Below are 23,596 nucleotides of genomic sequence, written 5' to 3' on the forward strand. Positions count from 1 at the left end.
CCAGGCTGCTGTGGGTCATCCGATACAACCCTCTTCCCATCATTTCTGTACATGATGTCCTTCCAAGCAAAGCCACCTCCCCCATAGCTATGTCTAAATTGCATTAGGAATTTGGCATTTTTTCAGTTACACATGTTGCAAATGGTTTTGCCATTTAAAAATATTTTAGAGGGATTGTACAGTGAAGTAGTTGACTACTTATCAGAAATCCACCTGGTATTCAAAGGAGGCAGAAGCCACACTGCAGAGGGCCTGGGGCTTTAGCACTTCAGTCCCTGCAGTCCTCAACCTTTACAGAATCATCTTGGTTGGCAAAAACCTTGAAGATCCTCCAGTCCAACCATGAACCTCACACTGACTGTTCCCAACTCCACCAGATCCCTCAGCGCTGGGTCAACCCGACTCTTCAACCCCTCCAGGGATGGGGACTCCCCCCCTGCCCTGGGCAGCCCATTCCAAGGCCCAACAACCCCTTCTGCAAAGAAATACTTCCTCAGAGCCAGTGTGACCCTGCCCTGGCACAGCTTGAGGCCATTCCCTCTTGGCCTGTTGCTTGTTCCTTGGTTCAAGAGACTCATCCCCCCCTCTCTGCACCCTCCTTTCAGGGAGCTGTAGAGGGTGATGTGGTCTCCCTTCAGCCTCCTCTTCTCCAGACTAAAACACAGCTTTACACAGCACTTTCCCCACTTTCTCCTGGAAGAGAGAGCTCCTTCAACTCTGGAGCCAGAGAATGAACACCCTCCTCACCACCGCCCACATTTTGCTTTAGTTTTAAGCATATGAGTTAAGAAGGTTCTGTATCCCAGTACTGAGGCATAAATCAGCTCTTTCTCATTCAGCTTTGGAAGGAACCAGCACCTTGCAGCAGGTTTGCTCATCTCTCACTGCTCCAGGATGGCTGAGGGCTGCTTTAGCTCATCCACATCCTCATCTTAGCAGAGACAGCATGTTGCTGGTCTATGTATTCCAGTTGTTTATCCTCCTAAATTGGGACTGATTCCTTTCCCATAGGAGACTAAAGAAAATCCAGTGGGCCAGTTGCCTTAGGATACAGTCTAGGTATTGGTGTTAGTCCTCCCTGGCACAGGAGGATCACAAATTGAGTTGTTCCAGGTAGTAAGAAATTGTTCCACTACTTACCCTCTTTCCCAAGCACACCTGAAACACCTCCATTACTCTCCCAAGACTGCACTGGCTAACAGAAGTCACTGGGATCAGTTCCTATTTAGCCAGAATCAACATATCCAGGAATTTCTGTAATATGCTTAAGAGTTGCAAACAAGTTTCAGATTGGGACTATTCACTGGGTTGCTCGGTCACAGATATAACAGGGGATTCATCCCAGAGAGGCCAAGGAAAGGGGATAACTCCTCCTGCTCTTGTTTTTCAGTTTGACAAAGGAGAAGGGCTGATAGCAGCCTGGTGAATAGCAGAGCCATCTAAATTAATTTCACATGGAGTTTCTGGTCTCAGCAGCAGGATGCTAATCCTTCACAACACTACAGCCACATAAGTGTTCAGGGACAGACCAGGGAGGAGGCCTCATTTGGTGTAAAGCTGAGGCAACAGAGGCATGTGCTATAGGAAAAACAGGGTTTTAGGCAACTTGCTGTGGAAGAGAAGATGTCAGAGGAAATGCTCTGTTTTCATGCTAGGATCTTGTAAGCAGGAGAGCACAGGAAAAGTGCAGCTCATCTTCAAGTGTACATGGCAAATTCACACCGGCTCGGTGGCCTGCACAAAGTTGACATTCTGGCTTTGCCCACAACTTTTTGCCACTTCCAACTCCCAACAGCATGTGGTTAAGAAACAAGCATAAAGCACAACAGGAGAACCATCTGCCACCAGGTGTTTCACCTTTCACTGCCTTGACAATCACTTCAGACTCCGACTTGGCCAAATGACAACAGGCAAGCCGAGAGACTTTGAGTCACCTGTCCCTGGTCAGACATTAGCTTGACAGACCCCAGCTTTGAAGACATCTAATTGCAGTGTCAGCAAGGGAAGAGAGGCTGCTTTCAGAAGAGGTGTGGCTAATGAGTGCCTGAGCACCACATTGGAGTTTTACTGACAACAACATCACTCTACTGTCAACGTCACACAGGGCATTACAGCAGCAATAACACCACCACTCGTAATTACACTAATACGCTTCTCTACAAAGACTCCCCTTCTGAGCCTGAAGATGCTGTGAAGCAAGGCAATAAAACCTTCATCAGAACTTTTAATTCTGCAGTGACTGCACTGGGTAGGGGTGTTAATGCACACAGAGTTATGACATACGCAGACTGACTCCCTGACCCCTTCAAGAGGAAAGCACTGTATCCATCTTTAACTAGGGCATGCCAGTGTACCTCAGCCTAAACCAAATGCAGCTCAGCTGGTTTAATGCCTTATTTTTTTCACATTAAAATTAAAAAATTAAACACAAAACCAATGAATATCCTGAGCACTTCAATGTTTTGGCTTTTTTCACTGTCATTTAAAAGTCTCCATTAAAAAAAAAAAAAAAAAAAAAAAAAAAAAAAAAAAAATCAGTAAATTGCTACAACTCCAGACTCACTGGAAAATGCAGGATCTTTGCAGCACAATGCAGGTCTGCCTTGCCACTGAGATTTGTGAGACTTGGGTAAAAAAATAAAATAAAAAAAAAGCAAAGTCTTTCAAGGGAAAAATATACACAATAAGATGCACAGTGCCAAGATCTCAGTTTTGCTTTGCAAACACTCTGGAGGCACATTCGCACTTCACTGAGCCAAGTAATTTCTTAAAATGACTGGACTAGGGCTTGAAAAACGTGCAGACTGAGTCCTAAGAACTGTTTAGGTTTTATGACTGAGCCATCTGTGAGCTAGAGGGAAAGAAACCATCTAAAAACTGAAGCTGAGAGTTTGGTTTTCACAATATGCTCTGAATCACCTTTAACCTGCCTATAAAGTGGACACCCGCTATTCTGCAACAGCCCCACTGAAAATGCCACGGGTGTGAAAAACAGCAGATGGTTAATGGGGGTGGAAAGCTATACAGATCATTAGAGAAGCATGGAAAAGTCATTGTTGGCTATAAAAGTCATCAGACAAGGGCAGCTGTAAACAGCTAGGTGAAAAGAGGAGGTAGGGACACGTGTTAGCTGCTCTGTGTTAACTGCTGCTATTTCCTTCTCAAAAAAACCCCAGCAAAGTGTGGGGAGAACTACATGTGAACTGACCATAAGGTGCAACACTCCCAAGTGTTAACACCAAGGTGGTTTTCCATTGCGCTACAGTTTCCAGCTTTTAGCAGCACCTTGGATCTTATAATGGAATCGTGCAAGGACTCTGGAGGACAGTTAAAAAGCAAACCCACTTACTTTTTATATTTTGTATATGCATGGCTATTAAACCCCTGCCAAGGGATTATCTTAATCTGTAACTAACATACCAACACGCAAAGGATATGTGGAGTGTAAGCACCACATTAAGCCAGGAGGCCAAGACAGGAACAAAAGGGAACCCATCTCACAGCACTCCTAACTTACAAAAGCCCAAACCCTCAGACTGTAAACACAAAATGTGACATGCAATTAGATAACCAAGGCAGGATTGTTTTTCCTGTTTATCCCAACAATTTACAGAATCTTTAAATAGGAGGTAACTATTTCCAATCAACTCAATAGGCATGAAAAAACAGCTTCTAAGATGTCTCACAATGACTTTGGCTTAAAAAAAAAAAAGGTAGTTATTGCAGAAGCAGCAGAAAACTGAAGTTTGGTGGATAGAGTAGCAGATACAAGTCAGGCAGGAACGTAGCTAGAATGAAAACATCTATGTACCATCATTTTCATATTCAGTACTGTTGTGACATTCTTCCTACCAGGGATCTCATCCTTCTGTATTTGTTTTACAAGGGATCCTTCTCCCTCCTCTTTTAGCTTTCCATTGGCAGGCTGAAAAACTTTTCACCTCCAGTTCCAGAAGTACACTGTGGCTGAGCTCTTACATGTATCATGTCTCTCAAAACTCAGTGAGCATCAGTGTAACAGCCAATAAGAGGGATGCTGGGACCTCTAATAAACACTCTCTGCCACCAGAGGTTGGGGTTGGAGTCACTGTTTCCCCCTCCCCTCTGTACATACTTCAGGCAGATGGCACTCACTTATCATACAAACACATCTGGCCATGGCAAAGGAGAAGGTAAACAACTCTAGTTAGAGAAAAGAAACCGCAAATGCTTTTCAATTTTATTCTTACTGGGAGGGTAGTGGCATCCTGACACGTCACATCATCCAATGAAAACTGACAGGGACTTTATCAAGGCTCCTAGCTCACCTAGCATTTTTGGTACGGAGTCTTGCAGTAATCTTGGCTTGGCTGTAGTGCTTCGTTCAGTCTGCAGACATGGCATTCCCATTCCACATAGTTTTGCTGAGTCAAGACTGAAGTAATCAGATGTGAAACACAGAGACCATATGATGAACAATGTGTCAGGCTGGTACTGCACAATATTTACAGACCAGTCAGAGATGGGTATTACAAATGGAGCTGGAAAATGGTAATAGTTAAAAACATGATCAAGTGCTTTTGATGGATTTCCCAGAAAAGAGAAAGTCTGTTCAGAAATAAACATAACCACTTCAAATAAAAAACCCCCAAAAAACAAAATAAAATGCATCTAGTGATCTTTAAATCAACTTTTCCATTGGATAAATATATTTGAAATAGTTGTATGGTTCACAGTGGCATAAAGTTCTCTGATTGCTTGAGTGCTTGAAAATATCTCATCAGTAAAAAAATACCAGAGCTGGGGGAGGAAAACCCTCTCTCTGAATTCTGCACATGGACAAATGCACAGGTTTTGGCAGGGATCAGGTCATTGGATCCATGGGAAACCAGCAGCATCGCAGGACTGGATATCACAAGTCAGGGGATGGAGGATAAGAAGAATAGTAAGGCCCATTTTCCTGCAATGAGAACAGAATGAGCAGTCAAAGAAAAGTCTTCTCTAGTACATCTTAGGGCAATGGATGATGACACAGAGGTGGAAATAAACAGGTACTCCTGGCTTTGTCTTCCACGAGTACAGCGACTGCCACAACTCACCCAGGAGAGGACTGTGCTGGTGATCAGGCAAAAATAGGCCTCAGTTTTAAGCAAAAAGTGCAGGCTGAAATTTCGCCATTAAGCCAAAGCTGTGACACAAGGAAGCCACAAGTACCAGCATAGCCAGTCACTCAAGACAAAGCTGCTTACGCAGACACAGAACTCTGGCTATTACTTTGTAGTTACAGCACATCCTCTTTGGGAGGATTTGGCCAATGCAAGCCACATTCATTCCACTATTTACTTAGAGACCTGGGATGGAGAAGGGAAGAGGAGCAGCGACCAACACAAAGGCAAGTCACCCTTCCATAGCCCATTTTTCCCCACTGCTTCCCCACCCGCCTTCCTGCATTCTTGTTGATTCATGGGAAGATGAAACAGATACTGTTTCTTTTTACAGTCAGTGTAAGGTATACAGCAGGTATTACAACATTCATTTTATTTCGTCCACAGGCTCTTAGTGTGTTACATTACAGTTCTTGACTGAACAGTTTGCCTTTATTGCACACAGGAGACTGCTCTACTGGAAAAGGAGTCTGCTTCTTAGCCAAGCCCTTACTTGGACTAATGAAGAAAAAATATTAAAGAAAATTGTTACTCACAGAAAAAAAAAAACCAACTACATTCTGCAGGAACCATCCCCTTCTCCCCTTTCTTAAGATATGGAAGTCAGTCCCTTTTAAACTCTTGCAGAGGAGAATGGGGGAAGGACAAGAACTCCACTTAGGAGCAAAGACTCATGCTTGCCACATGCAGTCACTTACCCTGGCATCATACTCGAGGACGAATGGGGGGAGATCAATCTGTTCCGGGGGTATGGCTGTGAATAACTGCTGAAGGCTTTCCACATAGTGGATTCTGTCCTTTAGCCCTGAGACTGTAAAGGTTGTGAAAAACCACGCCGAGACCTGAAAATAAACCCCAGAAAAACCAAATTAAAGATAGTGCCGTTTCAAAACCTTCAAGTTCAATGTAATATGCCACAGTTAAGCAAGCCTGAATTAAAATTGAAACACCAAAATCACAGCAGTAACAGGGCAAGGCCAGGAAGTACACACCACTGACTGCTAGCAAGCACTGTCTTGAGAGCTCTAAACCTAGTGGTTTCTGACTCCACACTTACACCCCCCCAACTGCCAGTCCCTTTCTACTGTACAAGAGTGACAGCTATTCTGCTGGTTTTGTTCAAAAACCATCAGTATAGTGGCACATTTTCACTTCCAGTTTAGCCAGCTCAGAATTGTAACTTATTTGATTCTATATCTGACAGAAGCTTTTTCAACCCTTTGTCTTCAAATTTTCAGAGAAAAGGCAATTTGAGGGAGAGAAAGAGAGAGACTTCCAGCTGTTCAGAGGTCCTAATGCAATTTCTCTGCTTTGGGTTTGCCGAGTGTGTTGTCCTGTTTTACTACATTTCTTATTAAAGCCTTATCAAGTTATTCTACGAGAATAAGCCTTATCAGTCTATTCCACAAGATTTTACTTTAAATATTCACACCTCTGTCTCTTTCGGATGTAAACAGGATAAGGAATTTTTGTTTTGCAAAGGCCAGTAAGACACCATCGATACTTCTCCAAAGTTATCCCACCGTCTCCATAATTAAGTACCACATTACTTTCTTTTTCTTATCTAGTCTTTTCCAAGCAGACTGAAGTGAAAGAAAAAACCTGTTCTAGAGGTCACAAATGCTTATAATAGGGATGACTCACATGGTCCTGGGCAACCTGCTCTTGCTGACACTGCTTAAGCAGGGGGGCCTGGACCAGATGACCTCTAAAGGTCCATTCCAACCTTGACCATTGTATGATTGACAGTTATACTTTGACTGCAGTAAGTTAACAGAAAAGACACTACCACAAGAAAAGCCTCGAGGAAAGTGGGAGTTTCAAATGAGCTAAAACATTAGGTCAATCAAAATGATTTGTCTGAATACAACATTTAAAATTGCTGTTGATGCCTAAATAAAAACTGTCCTGGAATAACTATGCTGCCTCCTCAAAACAGCATATTTTCATGAGAACAATGAAAGAGAGAAAAGGAGGTAAAGAAGAGGACAGAACCATTATTTTAAGGACAGGATTAGTAGAAAGCATAGAGACAGATTGTTACGGGCATCCATTATTTACTATATTCTTCTAAAAAGACCTCTTATGAGTGACACTGGATGACAGTTTAATGAGTAAAAAAATACCCTCTCAATCCTGTACCAAAGGAGCATGCATTCCAAGGCATATTACAAATGACAATCATTAAACATAATTGCTATGGATGTTTAATGTATAAAAGCCTAATAGGGGACATTTTTGCAGCCATCACAAAAACTGGTATCGGAAAAACGTTATTTTCAACCTCCATCCCCTCAGTATATAAGCCATTGCAGTTTGACACATCTTACCCAGCAACAGAGGAAAAAAGGGAGGAGTGCAGAAATGATTCTAAAGAATTTTTCTGTTAACTCCATTCTTAATAATCACAGATTACAGAAAGAGTAATACAAGAGCAGCTTTTCCTTAGCAGTAAGAGGACATAGAGCTTTAAATTAAATCAAATCCCTCTTAATGCACTGAAAGCAGAATCAGTTATATTAGAGCAGTCAAAAAAAAAAAAAAGATAAATCAGTCATCTGCTGAAGCTTTCCTTCATTTATCTTGTCCTACAGTTCTGAATCCAAATAAAAGGCTATCAGTCACTCTGCAAAGCTAGAAAAATCACAGTGTTAAAGTATCAGAAGTCTTTCCCTCAAAAAAACAGTACAACACAGATAAAGTGCGTCACTGACTCTCTTCACTGTGTCATACCCCAAAGAGAAACTTACTGAAGTCTGGGAAATTTTATTACAGTTGGAAAGATCTTGTGTACAAAAAGCTCTAGGTGATTTGCAACAACCTTTATATTGGCATCTGATCTCCAGAAACTTCATTTATGACTGCTACAGAAAAACAAGACAAAAATTGTTTCATGATAAATACAAAGATTATGACGATTACAGGTATCTCACTGGAGTACTGAGGCATGTTTCAGTCTTGAAACATTCTTGATTCACAGACAATTTACTAAATTATCAAACTAGAATTTCTCTGTGTGAGATGGTTTCAGATCCAGCTACCAATGCTTCAACTCAGAACACAAGCTCTAAAAAGCTTCATTTTGAGAGCTCTCAGAAGAGGGAAGCCAAGAGGACTCACACAAAAATGCCCCAAAGAGCCCTTTATTTATATATAGGCAGCTACAGCAGTAACAAGCAAAAGTATGAAGGTACTTGTGATAGCACTTCAAGGGCATCTTAATTTAAGGGCCAGTGGTGAAGCATTTATACAGCAAGGGCTGCCACCAGCCTAAAAACCAGCTGTTGCCTATGCTGCTATTTCATCACAAGAACATTTCAGCAGCAACAAAAGAATCAAGTCCTTCACAGATCACAAGAACGATCACATCAAAGCATGAATAAAGGCAGGATCAGCCTACACAAATAGATTGTGTAGTGGCACACCCTGCTTCAGTTACTCTGTGTTTTAGGGTAACTGTTGAATACACTTCCCTGCGTACCAAACCCCGTGTATTCTAGACAGACGATTATCCTCAGAATGTACATAATTTAAAACAGTTTTGTATCTAGAAATCAAACAAAGAATCACGCTTGGCAACATAAGGCACAGTGAGAACTATACTTGTTTTCTAGGAGCACATGAGTTTCCAAGAGACGCAATGAAAAGCCTCCTGACTGCTTTTAGCCCAGAAATAAGCAAAGCAACTCTAACAGACAGCAGCCATCCATTGTGCCAGGATCCAATACTGCTTTAAAATGGACAATTTGAATCAGAGATTTAAGAATGAGATATAGGTACAAGGGTGATGTGTTTGGGAAGCTGCATGAATGCACAAGCCTTTCCCCTGCACTTGAGACAGAGGGTATTTTCCACTACTTCTAGGGAGGAAAGTCAGTGCTCCAAGTAGGAAGAGTAATGTGCCAAACATTTCTGAAGATATTTGAGGCTTCTGAGCTATCAATCTTCCATGGGGACCAACGGCCCTGAAAAAGCCAAAAGAGGAGGGGAGAGAAAAACCATTCCCTTTTAGCAATCACTTTCACTACCATGACTTTCTGCTCCACGTTCCCCATCATGTTTCAGTAAGCTGATAGTCTCTGCAACAGCCAACAGCAATCCCACTTGTCTTGCAGTTAGAGAAAAGGCTTGGCAGAAACACATGGCCACACATCCTCTTTTGCCTCCAGCTGTACTGCTAGAATAGGACACAAAGCAATTCCCTTCCCAGCAAGTTAGAGAACTCTATGTCTCATACTCCCTGCTTCCCATCAACTATCTGCTTGCCCCACAGATCTGTCAAGTCCCACTGCAGTTCCAAAAGGGACAGAGAACACTGCAACACTGGTGAACATCCTCCATCAACAAAACCCCTCTTGACCAAAATCTCTGAGAAGAGAGTAGGGGAAGAAAGTGCTGCTGAAATACTAGTATTTCCCAGCTTCAACTTTTTCACTCAACTTTTTGACCTCAGTAATGTTCTATTCAGGAGCATCAGAGCTGGAAGATCTAATTCTAGCACTCAGATCTGTACCCTGTGGGAATAATTAATATCCTGTCAGAAACTGAAAGGTATGCTGTTGGGAAGCCTCTGTCTCATCTACATAAAACCAAGGAAGGTCTAAGTCTCATGGAGTCCCAGCTGTGCTCATGCAAAGAAAGGAGTCTTGAGAAATTCAGGAAAGAAATTCTTGCTGAACATGTGCAAACAGATGTTTTTTCCAGGCGTATAATTTTCTCAAATTTGATCAATGTCAGCAAAAAGTAGAATAAACACAGAGGTTAATCTGATGTGAACATGGAGGATCACATTTCTGTTTTAACAGGACACACTAAAATTTTAGTAAGGGCTGCTGCTGACACTTAGTTCATCTGAAGTACTCATACTGCTGCAATGAGTAGTGTGTATGATGTACAGAAGGGAGCGAGCTCCATCTTCTGTTGCCCCCAAAAAATTGCTGCCAAGGATATTTTACTGCTTGACGAGTTCAGTTTTTAATCTGAAGGCTTAACAGGACTTTTCTGTGCTCTGTCAAAGGCATTCTTCCTATCTTTCTTTGCTACTCTACACTCCATAATCCTGACTAATCTTATTGCTGCTTGACACACTGCCCTCAGCCCTTAACCAGGGCAGCTCTTAAGTGATATGCAGCCCATATGCAATACCTCTTGTGGGGAAAGAAAAGCTGAAACATCCAGGAAATAAACTACACAGAAAAAGAATTCCCAGAGTTTTGGGTCATGGTCCATCACCCTGCCAACCCCACAGCAGGACAAAAAGACAAAATGTTTCCCTTGGAAAGAAACAAGATCCAAAGCTTCCACCTCTCTCTGTTAAGAACACAGACAAAACAGGGCAGAGGCAGCTGCACTGCACTGGTGGTCAGCTTATTACTAAGGTTGGAAGACTACAGCTAGATCAAAGATGGGGATGAATTTCAAGTTCTGACCATCAATGATCCAGAAGATACTGCCTGATTTTGGAAATCTTCTATATACCTCTACATTCCTCATACTACAGTCTTACATGCTGCTCTGCCAACACCCAAATATACTTTTCTTTTGTATTATTTATCTCACCTTTGAACGAAATGTTGGGTGAACAAAATACAGTGCCTTCAAGTTCCTCTTGTACCTGGTTTAGAGAAAGGAAAAAAAAAATTTAAGTGACTAAGATCACTTACACAACCCAACTGTCAAAACATATATCATTTTGTTTAAGTGTCCATGATGTAATTTTACGTTACATCTAATATAAGGCCAGATACCAGAAAAGTATATGTAAAGGGGAAAACCAAAATAAAACCCCAGAATGATTATTTTTCAGCTAAAGACATCATAGACTGCAGTCTTCTATGTGAACAGTGAAAATTACAGACAAAGTATGACTGCCAGTGTGACCCAAGCCTCCTCCCTCATAATTAGCAACATAGCTTTAACAAAGCCAGGCTCCAGAAGCTTCACCTCTGGATACAGACAGACAATACACTAAGTATGCCTCTCTAACACCTCCAGAAGGGAGACTGCTGAAGGCAGAACTTCCTGGTTTAATAGATGATTTTGAGAAGGAAATAAAACACATTTTCCTTCCTCTTGCCTTTGTTATTTATGTCTTTGTCACAGCAACACTCCTCACAAATAAATGGGAAACAAGATATAGGGAATGACAAACACTTTAGCACAGAGGAAGACCAAAAGGGATTCTTCTCCTATTGACACTCACTTGGCATCAACAACATCATAGAGTTTCTTCAAGAAGTTAGAGTCTAGTTGATTGTAATCATTTGTGAGTGTATGGAAGTACACCAGGACATATTCTTTCACTGCAATATGGTCCATAACATGGATGAAAGACAGAAGAGCCTGAGATGGAAAGAAATGAAGTTTATATTTGCAAAGAACTCTTTCACAGTTGCATTACATATTAATAGGCTTCCTTCAATTCATTCACAAATCAGGAATTATGAGGCTGGGCAGCATTATGTTTCAGCTACAAAAGTAAAGGGAACATTCCATATTTTCAACTTGACTGCAATAATTTATGTCTTTTTTTGTCTAGTGACCTCACAAACAAGAGATTAATTCTTGCTGTTTCCGTGAAAAAATAATTTGACTCTTTACACTTCACTCTTCATGTCTTGGCAATTGTAGAAGCAAGGCAAAAGTCTCTCTTCTTGAGAAGAGAAAGGAGTCCATGTCAGGCCCATTTTTGTAAAAATACTCTAGTTCCTCCTTGAAAAAAGCCACCTCAACACACATAAAGCTTTATACGGAAAAGTTTTTATCTGCCTATAAAAATAGTTTCTATTTAATCTCTTTTAAGTCTTCTACAGAAAATGGTATTAAGACTGAATTACCCTTATAATCAGACTCTTACATCCTGAACATTCCTATTCAACCTACACAACTATAGTTTTACAAAGCCTTACCTTTTCCATGTCTATCAATGTTACGGGGATATTCCTTCCAACCACCACCATCACTGTGCGGCCACAGTTATCTACACCTACAAAAGAAAAAAAAATGTCTTTAAACTTCTCTCAGTCATGCCAGGTTCTGGAGTTGGTCTCTTTCAAACCAGGGAGAACCAGCCACAGCTCAATTTTTGCAGTGCCTCTGGTTTCCATCTTAATGAGAGAGGAAATACCCTCAGAGTTACTGTTCTCAATATACCAGTACCTATCCTGATCCCCAGAAGGATGCATCGCATTTGAGAAACTTAAGCCTTAAGACTGCAATTTTATGTTGCATGTGTACTCCATGTTTCCTAAATATCAAGTAATAACATGGTTTTTTATTTAAAAAAAAACCAAACCACCAACCAACCAGCCTTCACTTGCAGTTCTACCACCAAAACAAGCTTCTTCCTGGAAACTAAACTCTGAAATCCAATGCACAGATTCCCAGAGCATGCCTTAGGGACCTCAGCTCACAGCACCTGGTCTAAGGCAAACAAAAGAATTTCAAATCGTAGCTACTGAGAAGAAGGTATCACACAGTCTTGGTGTTTGCACAAAGATGAAGGTTAAGTATCTGGATTTTCAGAAGGCCAAAGATATCAGCCAAAGTGCTGAAAAGACTTTCTCTGCAGAAACACTGCTATGCTTTTGAGAGCTCAACCACTTGCCTGTCATGGTGCAAAGCAGCAATAAGCCACTGGGACTACAACAAGTTTTTATGGCTGAGTATGATGCTACCTAGAAAGTAAAAGTGAACTGAAAAGCACAGGTTCCCCATCTGTGCTTCCCAGGCTGCAAGGATCTCACAGATATTACCTTCCACTGAACTCTCCATTGGTTTGTTCTCTCCCTAATCTCCTAGTCTACCGAACTCAAGGCTGCACGATGTGCTGCTGCCCGGGGTGCTCGGCCATTAGTATGAGGAGACACATACAGAGGAAGGCAACACCTATCTAACCTGAAGGAAATAAAGCAATCCATTTTGTTCAGGAAAGCTGTATTAAAATTTGCTTTGGTAACTGCTTATTATCTACACTAATCATCTGAAAGCAACATTCATTTCTTTGTAACAAAAGGATGGAGATGGTCGTTCTTTTGGCCTGAACTGTCTCATATGCATTGGCTTAATTTAACAGTACCAATTTACATCTAAAACTACAGATAATTCAGGATATGCATGTATCCTCAGATTGTTAAAGCAGAGAAGTCTGAAAGACTGTGTGGTAAAATCCTGAAGTCAATTGAGAGAATTCCTGCTTTACTGCAAAAATGTTGCCTAGTTCTTGGCCAGGCTTATTAACATGACCGTCTACTCACGTCTGAAGAAAATATTTTTTATTTTATTTTATTTTATTTATGAAGAAAATTTTTATTTTATATCTTTAAGACAATATACATCAGTCATTGGTACCTTGAACTTACCTGTCTGGTACAAGGCTTTAAGAGAAGCAATATCAGAGAGGTCTTCAGCTCTTGCTTGACACAGCCAGCGATTATAACTAGAAAGTTAAAAACATCTGGTCAGATCTAATTCCCTTTTGGATTAGCACTAGAAGCCTGAAGAGGTATATGGGAAAGTAAGGACAAGACAAACTCTGACTAAGCCCGCTCTCTAATGGTGTAGTTTTCTGGTCTATGGACCAAGTATCAAGCTGTTAATGAAAGAAGTGTTGGGGAAAAAAAGAAAGAGATTTGAGTGTCTCAGTTACATACCTAGTGATTCTCACTAGGGCAATGAATATGCACCAACTAGTAACTATAGTGGCATTGCATTTGGGCTGAAAAGATCTGAGTTTTTTTTTTCCATTTGGATACCTTAGTGTCACTATTTTAAAAAATATAAAAAAAGATTATTTAAAGTCTAGAAGTCAAACACAACTATGCAGCAGTGTCACCTATGGATTTTTTTCCCCTCTTCGCACAGTGAACAACTCAGTGCCTCATCTGTCAAGCCAAGCCAAACAACATGCTGCAAGAGGACTCCAGGGGAAGGGAGGGTGAGGAAAAAAGTCTCAGTATTTGTCTTTCTGCTTTGAAAGACAGAAGAAAAATCCTTTGCTATCTGCCCAGAGCCTCAGGAGTGGGCAGTACTGAAAGCAGATGACTACAAAAAAGCAGTGACAAAACAGTGACATCTTGCGGCAAAAAGATAAGGCACTGGGTATGCTGGTGGGTTCATCACAACTTCCCCCTTCCTCCTCCTGCCCCTTCTCCCTTCAGGCAAAGAGGCTACCACAGCAATCCAGAGGGAACCAGGCTTTATCTGTATTTCCTTGCCAGAAGATTAGGCTTTACAGATAACAGAAAGAATCATAATGGTTGGTCCTCTGAACAGCTAACAAAACATTCACACAGACAAGGAAATTCTCACTTCCTCTGATGCTGTTTTTGCAGTGCTGCCTCTGATAACTGTCCCTGAAGGATGAGGCGTCTCTGTTTATCAACGTCTCCCTCCATGCGGGCAAAAGCATGAGAACCAATGAAAGATAAATCTGCCTCCAGACCCTCTTCATCTGAAGCATCTGCAGTAGAAACAAAGGTCATGTAAAACGTTCAAGCTGTGCTCAAGACAGCAATGTTGCTGCTGAATTGCTGTACACCTCAGTGAGCCAACCCAGTTGTCATGCTACAGACTAACACAAAAACTACCATTGAATCATCTTAGTTGGAAAAGACCTTGAAGATCCTCCAGTCCAACCATTAACCTCACACTGACCGTTCCCAACTCCACCTGATCCAGTTCTTCAGCGCTAGGTCAACCCGACTCTTCAACCCCTCCAGGGATGGGGACTCCCTGCCCTGCCCTGGGCAGCCCATTCCAACGCCCAACAACCCCTTCTGCAAAGAAATACTTCCTAAGAGCCAGTCTGACCCTGCCCTGGTGCAGCTTGAGGCCATTCCCTCTTGTCCTATTGCTTGTTCCTTGGTTCAAGAGACTCATCCCTAGTTCTCTGCAACCTCCTCTCAGGGAGTTGTAAAGGGTGATGAGGTCTCCCCTCAGTCTCCTCTTCTCCAGACTAGACAAGTACCATGTACCATGATGTGGCTCTGATATCTCACCAGTACCACTGACAGATTATGGCATGGAATTGATAACTACAGACTCACTTAAGATGTTGGTTTGCCTGGAAACTAAGTGGGCAAGTTCTAGCCATCACCTTGTAACAAAGGGATAGCAGTTAACTCTCTCAAAAAGCAAGGTCTGGAGAGAGGGACTTGGGCTTTACAGTTGTCCTACTTGTCACAGGGGGAAATATAAGTATGCAGAGGGACAGATGATGCTGCTTTATTCAGTTTAGAAGCTGTACTGAAGGGGTCACTTTTCATATCATTGACACTGCCTGAACAGATGCTGTAGAGCTGGATGTAAACTGAGTTTAATTATTTTTATAGCATTGTTTACAACATAACTGTGTGATGAAATATAAGAGCACAGGCTTGCTGGCTGGTGACAATACCAGAATGCCCCACTGAACTTGATGTCACCAAGGAACATTGTGCTAAGGCTTCTAGCACTACTTCCCTGGGCAATGTGGATGGGAACTGAGTTTCCCAGCCTTAGCATGACAAGCCATAGCAGCAATGGGACTGAAGTGTAGGATTCCACTACACCCATTTGCTCCTACATATGCAAACCCAGCAATTTCACAAATTATTAGTGAGGAGTTGAATGCCTCACACTGATCAGCTGCAAATACTGCTCATTGTGGACAGGGCATCAGGTAATAAAACTATGAGCAGGAAAATTAAGTTGCCTGCACCCTCACTTCATATTCAGCCCTATCCCAACTGGCCCTGCAGAAGTCAAAAACCTTTGAAACCCATTCCAAGTTATCTGCTGTTAATGGTTTAAGGCTTCACCTGAAGGCGTTCAAAACTTTCACGGCACTGCTTAATAAATAAGGCAGAATGTGCCAGCTGTGCCCACCTACACATTCAATTGTTTTGTCATACGTATCACCTCCTCAACTATGATATCTAGGCAACCTCTTTACAGACTTTTCATTGAGCTTAGCCATTTCCCAAACACTGATCTCTGGGTTGATCCAGTTCTATCTTTTAAAGAGTTTCTGCTAGTTTTCAGTGACCATCTACTAGTCTGATGCACATGTTGTATCAACAGAAACCTACCGTGATACAACATTTGCTAATATATAAGTGACACTTCAAAATATAAGATAGACCATTAACAACAATGTCTTTTTAAGATAGAGGCTGCATAACATTCTGCAAAAAAACTGCAAAGGTTCTAATCACTTAAGGGAGAAAATTTGCAAAGGGAATGAACTACCCCAATTCTCCCTGCAAGAAAGATAAAGACAGAACACCACCCCTAACACATCCTCTAACCACAGCACTACACAACCAGGCAGAAAGCAGAAGTTACTGCTGTGAAAACACATGAAGCCAACGAGGCAGCTTGCCAACTGTTTTCATTACAGCCTGCCTTAGGTGAGGTGGGGTAGCAAAACACCTCTCTGCTTTCCCATGTGTCTTCTCTGGTTTTGCATCGACTTTCACAGAGAGATACTTATTCCAAAGTTCAGTTAAGAACTCACCATCTGGAACACCTGGCTTTTCAGTAATCCTGATCTGCCGCTCTGGTACTACAGGCTCCCCTTCTGCATTGCCAATATCTGCAGGGAGGTAAGGCAAGGATTGTATCTCTTCTTCCAACGATCTTGGAAAATACAGAGGCAGCAACTTCTGGTAAGTGGCCTACAAATAAGAAAAATGCGCGAAGAGTCTATCACGCATCCTTGCTTTTCAGTTAAGTAAGACCTGCCCTTGTAGCAGGAACCTTCTTGGTGGTTTGGAGGCAAAGTACCACTTCCCTCAAGGACTTATTTTGGACTGTTACCTAGCAATAAAGGCAGATAACCTTGATAAAATTTAACTTTTTTTTGGTCACGCTGGCAAATGACCTTGAGAGTCCCAGAGAGGACTCTGCTTTAACCTGAATGAACTCAGGTAGATTGCAGATACTTTAGCTTTGTAATAAAGTTCCAATAGGCATGGATGACAGATTCAGCAAGGGCTGCTTGTATTAAAATGTACCACTACACAGATCATCTTTAGTGAGATGACTGGGAAAAAAGAAAAAGCAACAACCAGCCAAGAGAAACCCTCCCCACATGGAGGAAAATAGTGAAAATCTTTACTGAACAGTTAATGCTTCATACTCCTCCAACTCATCAGCAGTTTTAGAACCCCCAAGTCAGTTATTCTCCTCACACAGATGTCACAGAACCTAAACACAGCGTGGGTGTTCTGCCCAGGAACTGCCATTAGAGAGACCCATATACAAGAGAAGTCAATATTCAAACTGCTAGCATCTGTCTGAACACAGATCATTAAATGCCAAGCTTATCTCAACAAGTCAGCAAGCAAGGTTTAAGATGTTTGCAGGTGATCTGCTAAGGCGACCCTCTGAAAGCACAAGGGAAGCAGTATTGTCTAAGGAGGAAATTTTGTATGAGGAATTTCCTTTCTGGCTGGCAGATATCATCCAGCACAACTGCGTGCTCTAACTGCTAGTACTGGTTCTTGTTCAAACACAGAAGCCAGGAGGGCACAGATCCTGAACACGTCCACAGTGACTGCATAAACAGCACTGGAAAAGATTCTATGCTAGTAGGAGAGAGAAGGATGCTATGGGACCAAAAGCCTACGTGATTTGAAGGGGAAATCCAAATCCAGCTCTACAGTGCAGGAGTTAATACTGCTGCAGAGGAAATCAAACACGCTCATGAATTTTGGTGGAATGAAAATCAAGGAGATACCTCTTCAAGCTCGGAGACTGCAAACACCACCTTCTCCAGAGTCGCTCCGTGAATCTCCAAGAACCTTCTAACTGTGCCTGCAAGGAAGATTAAATGCAGTTAGCAAAACAGGAGGAGAAATTCACACACACAAGTGAGGAAGTCAAGTGCAGAATAGAGACACACATCTCTCTCCTCATACAAAATAGCTCCATAGGTTGTACACAAGTGCAGATTAAGTGGTAGTTTAACACAACAGATGGGTCTTTGGCCATATTGGAAGTTTCATCTCCACTCTCTCCTGCTGCTTACTTGAGATAGATATAAAGAGAGAAAGTCTCTCTCTGATTTTAGCTTACTAGGTATTCCTCAGTCTCCAGAATGTCATTTTATGGCCCTGCAAAAATCAAGCCAAATCCTTCCTTTATAGAGCCTTGTGCAAACTGCCAAAACAGACATTCCTAGAACAAGTCATTGTGCCCCAAGTTATCAGGAAAGCAAGATGACAAGCAAGCTACAGCAGAAGCTGGTACAAGACAGAGTGAGCCACACAAAGCCTCTGGAGTCAGCTATGCCAAAGAGGCATATAAAAATTATGTTTGTAAATCATGAGAGACTTTTTCCTCTCACTTTTTTTTTTTGGACTCCCCCAAAGCTTTAGTATCATCCAGAGATAGAGTCAAGTTTCCAGGCATTTGCAGCTGATGGAAAAATACTGTTTTGTAATCAAGCTCCCAGTCAGACATATGCTGGTACAAATGAGGTCCTTGAGCTGCAATAACCTTGGCATATCAGGATTTTTGAGAGCTTTTCTATCCCTATCAGGCTGCCAAGAGAGAAAGTGTCCAAACAAATAGGTTGGTCTAGTAATATTTTAACAAGTAGCATATAGGCCTACAGAGACAACAGAAGAGAGCAATAAAAAGAAAGAAGTTTCCTCCACAGAGAATAAATTAGCATAAGTTCAAGAAACAGCAGAGGAAAAAAAAAAATCTGTTTTCAAATACTTTCTGTACAGAAATTCACACGTAATTGAGTTGACCTGCAACACTACTTTATTGGACAAATGCAGTTGTGCAGCTCCACAGCAAACAGTTTTCTGAACTTAATGTGAGCAGATGTTTTTAGATTTCTCACTCAGCAGGCAGATAGGAGAGAAAACAACAGACTAATCAGTTTCTCCAGTGTCAGCACCTCTGCTAAACAAAAGGTAAGAAAGATTTCTCTAGTCAGCTTGCACAGCAATAGGAAAAACCTTCCCTTTGCAAATACTTTCCTGTTGTGCAGAAGCACCATGCAGGAAGGTCCAGGGACTGGATGGTGGTGGTAGAAAGCAGATAGAAACAGGCCAATAGAAAAAGTCAAAAGAGATAATGGAAATGTGAGAACCGGGCAAGTATATAATATTATTCTCTGAGCACTTTTCTATTCTTTAAGTATTTTTAGCCTAGGAAGTTTTCCGATTTGTTTTTAGTAGCCTTCATTTTTTTCTTTAATATATAGTTTCATCTTGAATGCAAACAAGTTTGAAAACTTTTAGCATCTAGAATGTTTTTTGGTAAGAAGCTTCATATAACAAATACTGTTATAAGAACAATTTCCCTGTGTTTGTTCTGAACTCAATTCATATTGGCATTTTTTGAAGGTTCTTACTTTGGGAGGCAGTGAACAGCTGATTCCTATTCACCATTTCCATGTCACTTGTGAATTTATAGACATCTACCACACTCCCTTCAAGTTTAGCATATTCCAGTTTGAAAAAAGACTTTAGCTTGCTTAGCTTTTTCTTGACTTTTCCTATTCTTATTGGTCTCCTCAATTTGTAGTTCTACTATATTTTTTCTGAATGTGCAGGTTTAAAAGATGGACAAAACACAGATTTATAGGATAAGATTCTTAATTTTCTTGTCTGTTACCCAGCTTGTTGTTTTGAACCCCACTGAGCTGTTGTTTTCATGGAACTATTATAAAACTTGCAATTCTGTTCCCTAGGATGAGCCCATAATTTTGCATGTGAAGGCAGAAGCATATAACGGTGAGTCAGTGGGGGAAGAATATCACTTTACTATGCGATATGCTGATGACACTAAAACGGCAGAAGAATGGCAGAAGAATTTGAGCAAGCTCAGAGTTGCTAGGCAATTTCACAAGTATCACTGTTGCTTAAGGTCCATCTACAGCTATTCAACAGTAAGGCCTGTCTTTGCTATTCTGAACAATTTTCTCTTACCGGCAAACTTTCTCACCTCACTGTTCAGCCTCTTTTCCAGGTTATTAATTTACTGAAGACTGCAAGTTCCAGCACCGATTCTCACGGATATTTACTGATGATCTCACAACAGAGAAAGGATCATTTGTTTTTATCCTCCATTTCCTGATCAACCATGAAAGCCCTTGCCTTTTTACAGCCTCTAACAAACTACAGCCCTCTAAAAAAAGATTTCCTCATATCAACAGCAGTCAGCCAGAAGTAAGTGATCTGGTGAATACATCCAGTTTATGTCACTTTCCAACAAACTTACGCAGTGCTATGTGTGTTGCATCTTCCAATGGGTAGCATCTTTTCAGAGAGTTAATGACACAAAATCCTACAGAGCACATTGCCTGTTCCCTGAAATTCAGAAAAGAAGGAACAAATGAATAGGTGGTCAGATGAGAACAAATGACTGTCAGTACAGTAGATAACACCAGTACTTTTTTTCCTGTCTCCATGCAGCAGCAACCCTCTTCCAGGTTTTTTCAGAAGGATTCTTTCTTGGCAAGATATATATATACCACCATTAAGTGGAGAAGGAGGAAAGCATTAATGATTCCACAGTTTCCTCTTGTGTTTGTTCTAGGATTTCTCCTACCTCAGCTATGCTGTTCCTGCAGCTTCTCATATCCTGAATAAAGAAGTTCTTCCTCCAAGTTCCCTGCAATCCTTTCCAAAATACTTTCCTTCCTGTATAGGACTGACAGTGAGGAGAAGGAGGGGAAAATAAGGGGCTCTTCATTGCAAACATTCTCCTGTTCCTCCAACTAATCTATCACCTGTTTTGTTAAAGGTCTGGACACAGACTGAGGTGTCTCGATCCTAGGTATGATCAGACAATCATTGACATGGAGTGATACATACTTTAAGATCAGCGAGATGCTTCCAGAGCCACATTTTTAAAAAAAGTGGAGGCATTGCCAACAGTCATCAGAGGAGTTTGAGCAAGCTCAGAGTTGGTAGACAATTTCACAAGTATCAAAGGTTACTCTAGAGAACAGATTAACTGAAAGGCATTCAGTAAGCAGAATTATTAGAATTTAAGTTGTTTTTAATATGATTTAATCCAGGCCTGACTTTGCTTGTTGCTTCTGAGGCAGAACAAAACTGGCACGTACTAGAAATCTTAGCTGTAATTGTGATTAAGAAAATGTTAATATTACACTGTAACGCAGAGTCCAGCCTTGCAAGAACCAATCTGTCCAACCCTAATATAGTATTTTGTGATACTCCTACCCTATTAAAGTATATCTTTCTGATATGGCTCTTGTTCAGGTATTTCTTTTGACTGCTACGATTACAATAGCCATCATAAAAGAACAGCAGAATACAGAAAAGAACACAGAAAAATAGAAAGAAAAAACCTGTTAGCTAAGAGGAAGTAGAAAATACCACAGATGAAAGAGGAAAAACTGCAAACTCATCCGCAGCAGCTGTGGGTTTAGAAATAACCTTGCACCCCGACACAGAATTTGAGATGGCTGTTGTGCAAGGGCAGAGGTCAAATACATGAACTGATAGAGCAGCCAGATCTGCCTGTGGGTATGTCCATGTGGCTGCAGAGACACATGAAGTTGCTGCTTGAAAGCAAGCTCATTTAAAGCTTTTCACAGCACAGAACCCAATGCAATTACTAGTGCTGCTTCTCCTCAGAGTACCCAAATGCTGCACAGCTCTAGCTACGCCCTTTCAGTACATGAACCAGCTCACATTTCTCTCTGAGCATTTTATCTACATCACAACACAGATAAGGAAAGGCATGAAGTATACCATGAAGCCACTGATGTGCTCATGTCCTTAACCAAATCCAGTATACATGAGAAGATATTCACAGCCATTTGGCCTCTGCACAGACCCGAGTATGTGCCATGGGTGGCAAACCCTGATGTAAGCTGTCGTGTGCTTACTTTGCAAGCTGCAGGACATTTCGGTAACAGCTGTACAGAGAACTCTCGGCTGCTGTGCGATACCGGCTTTTGTATTTGGGTCCCACTGTGTGAATGATGAAACGTGCAGCCAAATTAAAACCTTTGGTGAGTTTAGCCTCGCCCGTCCTGCACCCTGAAAAAAATAAATACAAGGACAAATGCCAATGTCATGTTAAGAAAGTTAGAAGCATTTAAGCCCTTGACTTCCTCCAGACAACTCCACTTCATACACAGAAGTCAGCATTTCAGACATCAAATATTAAGGATAGCATTCTATCTCGTAACAGCTTCTTAGTATCACTTAGGTTGAGGTGTGAGCTGTGCTTATTTCTCTCAATTTTAAAACTACGCATATAAGGACAAACCAGGAATTTCTAGAAATGCTGTCTTAATTGCAGTGCTTACTATGCTACATATAGAGCCAAAGAGAGACATGATCTAGCAATGCGCAAAGAACTGACGCACAAATATACTACATAGCCAACGATAAAAAACCTTCTGAATTTAACAACCTGGTTTGGGGATATTGCTTTTTGAATAAAAGGACTACAAGTCTCCTTAATCAAACCCACCAGCTATTGGCAAAGCTATTAAAAATGAATAGATCAAGCACTTGTTTCATCTATGCTCCCAGAACAAGGTAGCTTGCTTTGTTTTGCATGTTTCTTCACGTCCAGAAGGCATTATTCCCATGGAGATCATACTTTCTTGATAGACTAGATGTCTAGTCTTAAGGCAAGGAAGTTTCATTGTTCCATTCATAGCACGCTCCAGTTACATACTCTGGATGTATATATGTACATACATTTACTGCATGCTAGCATACTTCTTTATCTTTTTGTTTTTGACTGCTCTTTGGCTATCTCCTGCAAGTTACTCATACTTCCTGTAATTTTTCCAAGGGAAATCAGTTTGTCAGTACCCTTGATGACATCCTCTCTATTCTCTTCAGTCAGCATATTTTCAATAATGAAAAAAATCCAGGAAAAGCTACCGTGTTTGAAGTCGAGATTTTTCTTTGGCACCTGGAAAAGTCTGCTAACTCTCCCCTTCACCCAAATCTAGTTCATTCCAGTTTTGAAGAGCTGAAGAAGTACTCCTAGTCTTTCCCTTCCCTCAAAGACAAGTATTTTCCACCTTCTTCCTTCTGCTTGTACAGCTCCACTTCTGCTTTCCGATCTGGCTGAAAACTAATCTTTTCACTGGATTAGCTTTCAACCTGATGTTATAGGTTGCTAGTGCCCACAAAAAGGAATGAGGCCTGAACAAGCTGGTGCAATCACCCTTCTGGCAGCAGCACTGCAGTAGCTTGGCTTCGGTCAGTCACAAAGCTGCCCACTGAATCGGAGCGTTCACCTCTCCCACTCCACCCTGTTCCTCATGGTGCTCAGGCAGGCTATCAGCATGCATGAAAGCACATTTTATGTCAGGAGACATCCCAGGTTGAGAAGCTGTCTCACTCAAAACTCTGAGCATGTCTTTTTAATGGCAACAAGATGCTGCCTTTAAGTCAACATCTTGTAATCATTTTTATCCAATAAACACTAGCTTCTATAGACCTCCACCTTGT

At 41.4% G+C, this 23,596-nt stretch overlaps 1 protein-coding gene across 3 annotated transcripts in view; it reads right to left on the reverse strand.

The window, feature by feature from the left end:
• Positions 1-4,207: 4,207 nt before the first annotated feature.
• GDAP2 (ganglioside induced differentiation associated protein 2) overlaps positions 4,208-23,596 on the reverse strand; it is a 23,166-nt gene continuing 3,777 nt past the window's right edge. For all 3 annotated transcript variants that reach the window (XM_026854868.1, XM_026854883.1, XM_026854876.1), the window contains 11 exons: positions 22,006-22,159; positions 20,367-20,455; positions 17,866-17,942; positions 16,642-16,801; positions 14,454-14,604; positions 13,505-13,581; positions 12,053-12,129; positions 11,347-11,486; positions 10,704-10,758; positions 5,843-5,986; positions 4,208-4,939 (listed from right to left, as the gene is read on the reverse strand). In XM_026854868.1, the coding sequence (XP_026710669.1) occupies positions 4,892-4,939; positions 5,843-5,986; positions 10,704-10,758; positions 11,347-11,486; positions 12,053-12,129; positions 13,505-13,581; positions 14,454-14,604; positions 16,642-16,801; positions 17,866-17,942; positions 20,367-20,455; positions 22,006-22,159 (1,172 nt within the window). In that variant the 3' untranslated portion in view covers positions 4,208-4,891. The remainder of the gene's footprint in view (positions 4,940-5,842; positions 5,987-10,703; positions 10,759-11,346; positions 11,487-12,052; positions 12,130-13,504; positions 13,582-14,453; positions 14,605-16,641; positions 16,802-17,865; positions 17,943-20,366; positions 20,456-22,005; positions 22,160-23,596) is intronic.

Source organism: Athene cunicularia (assembly GCF_003259725.1).
Source record: "Athene cunicularia isolate RWA chromosome 1 unlocalized genomic scaffold, athCun1 chr1_part1, whole genome shotgun sequence".
NCBI classification, from domain to species: Eukaryota; Metazoa; Chordata; class Aves; order Strigiformes; family Strigidae; genus Athene; species Athene cunicularia.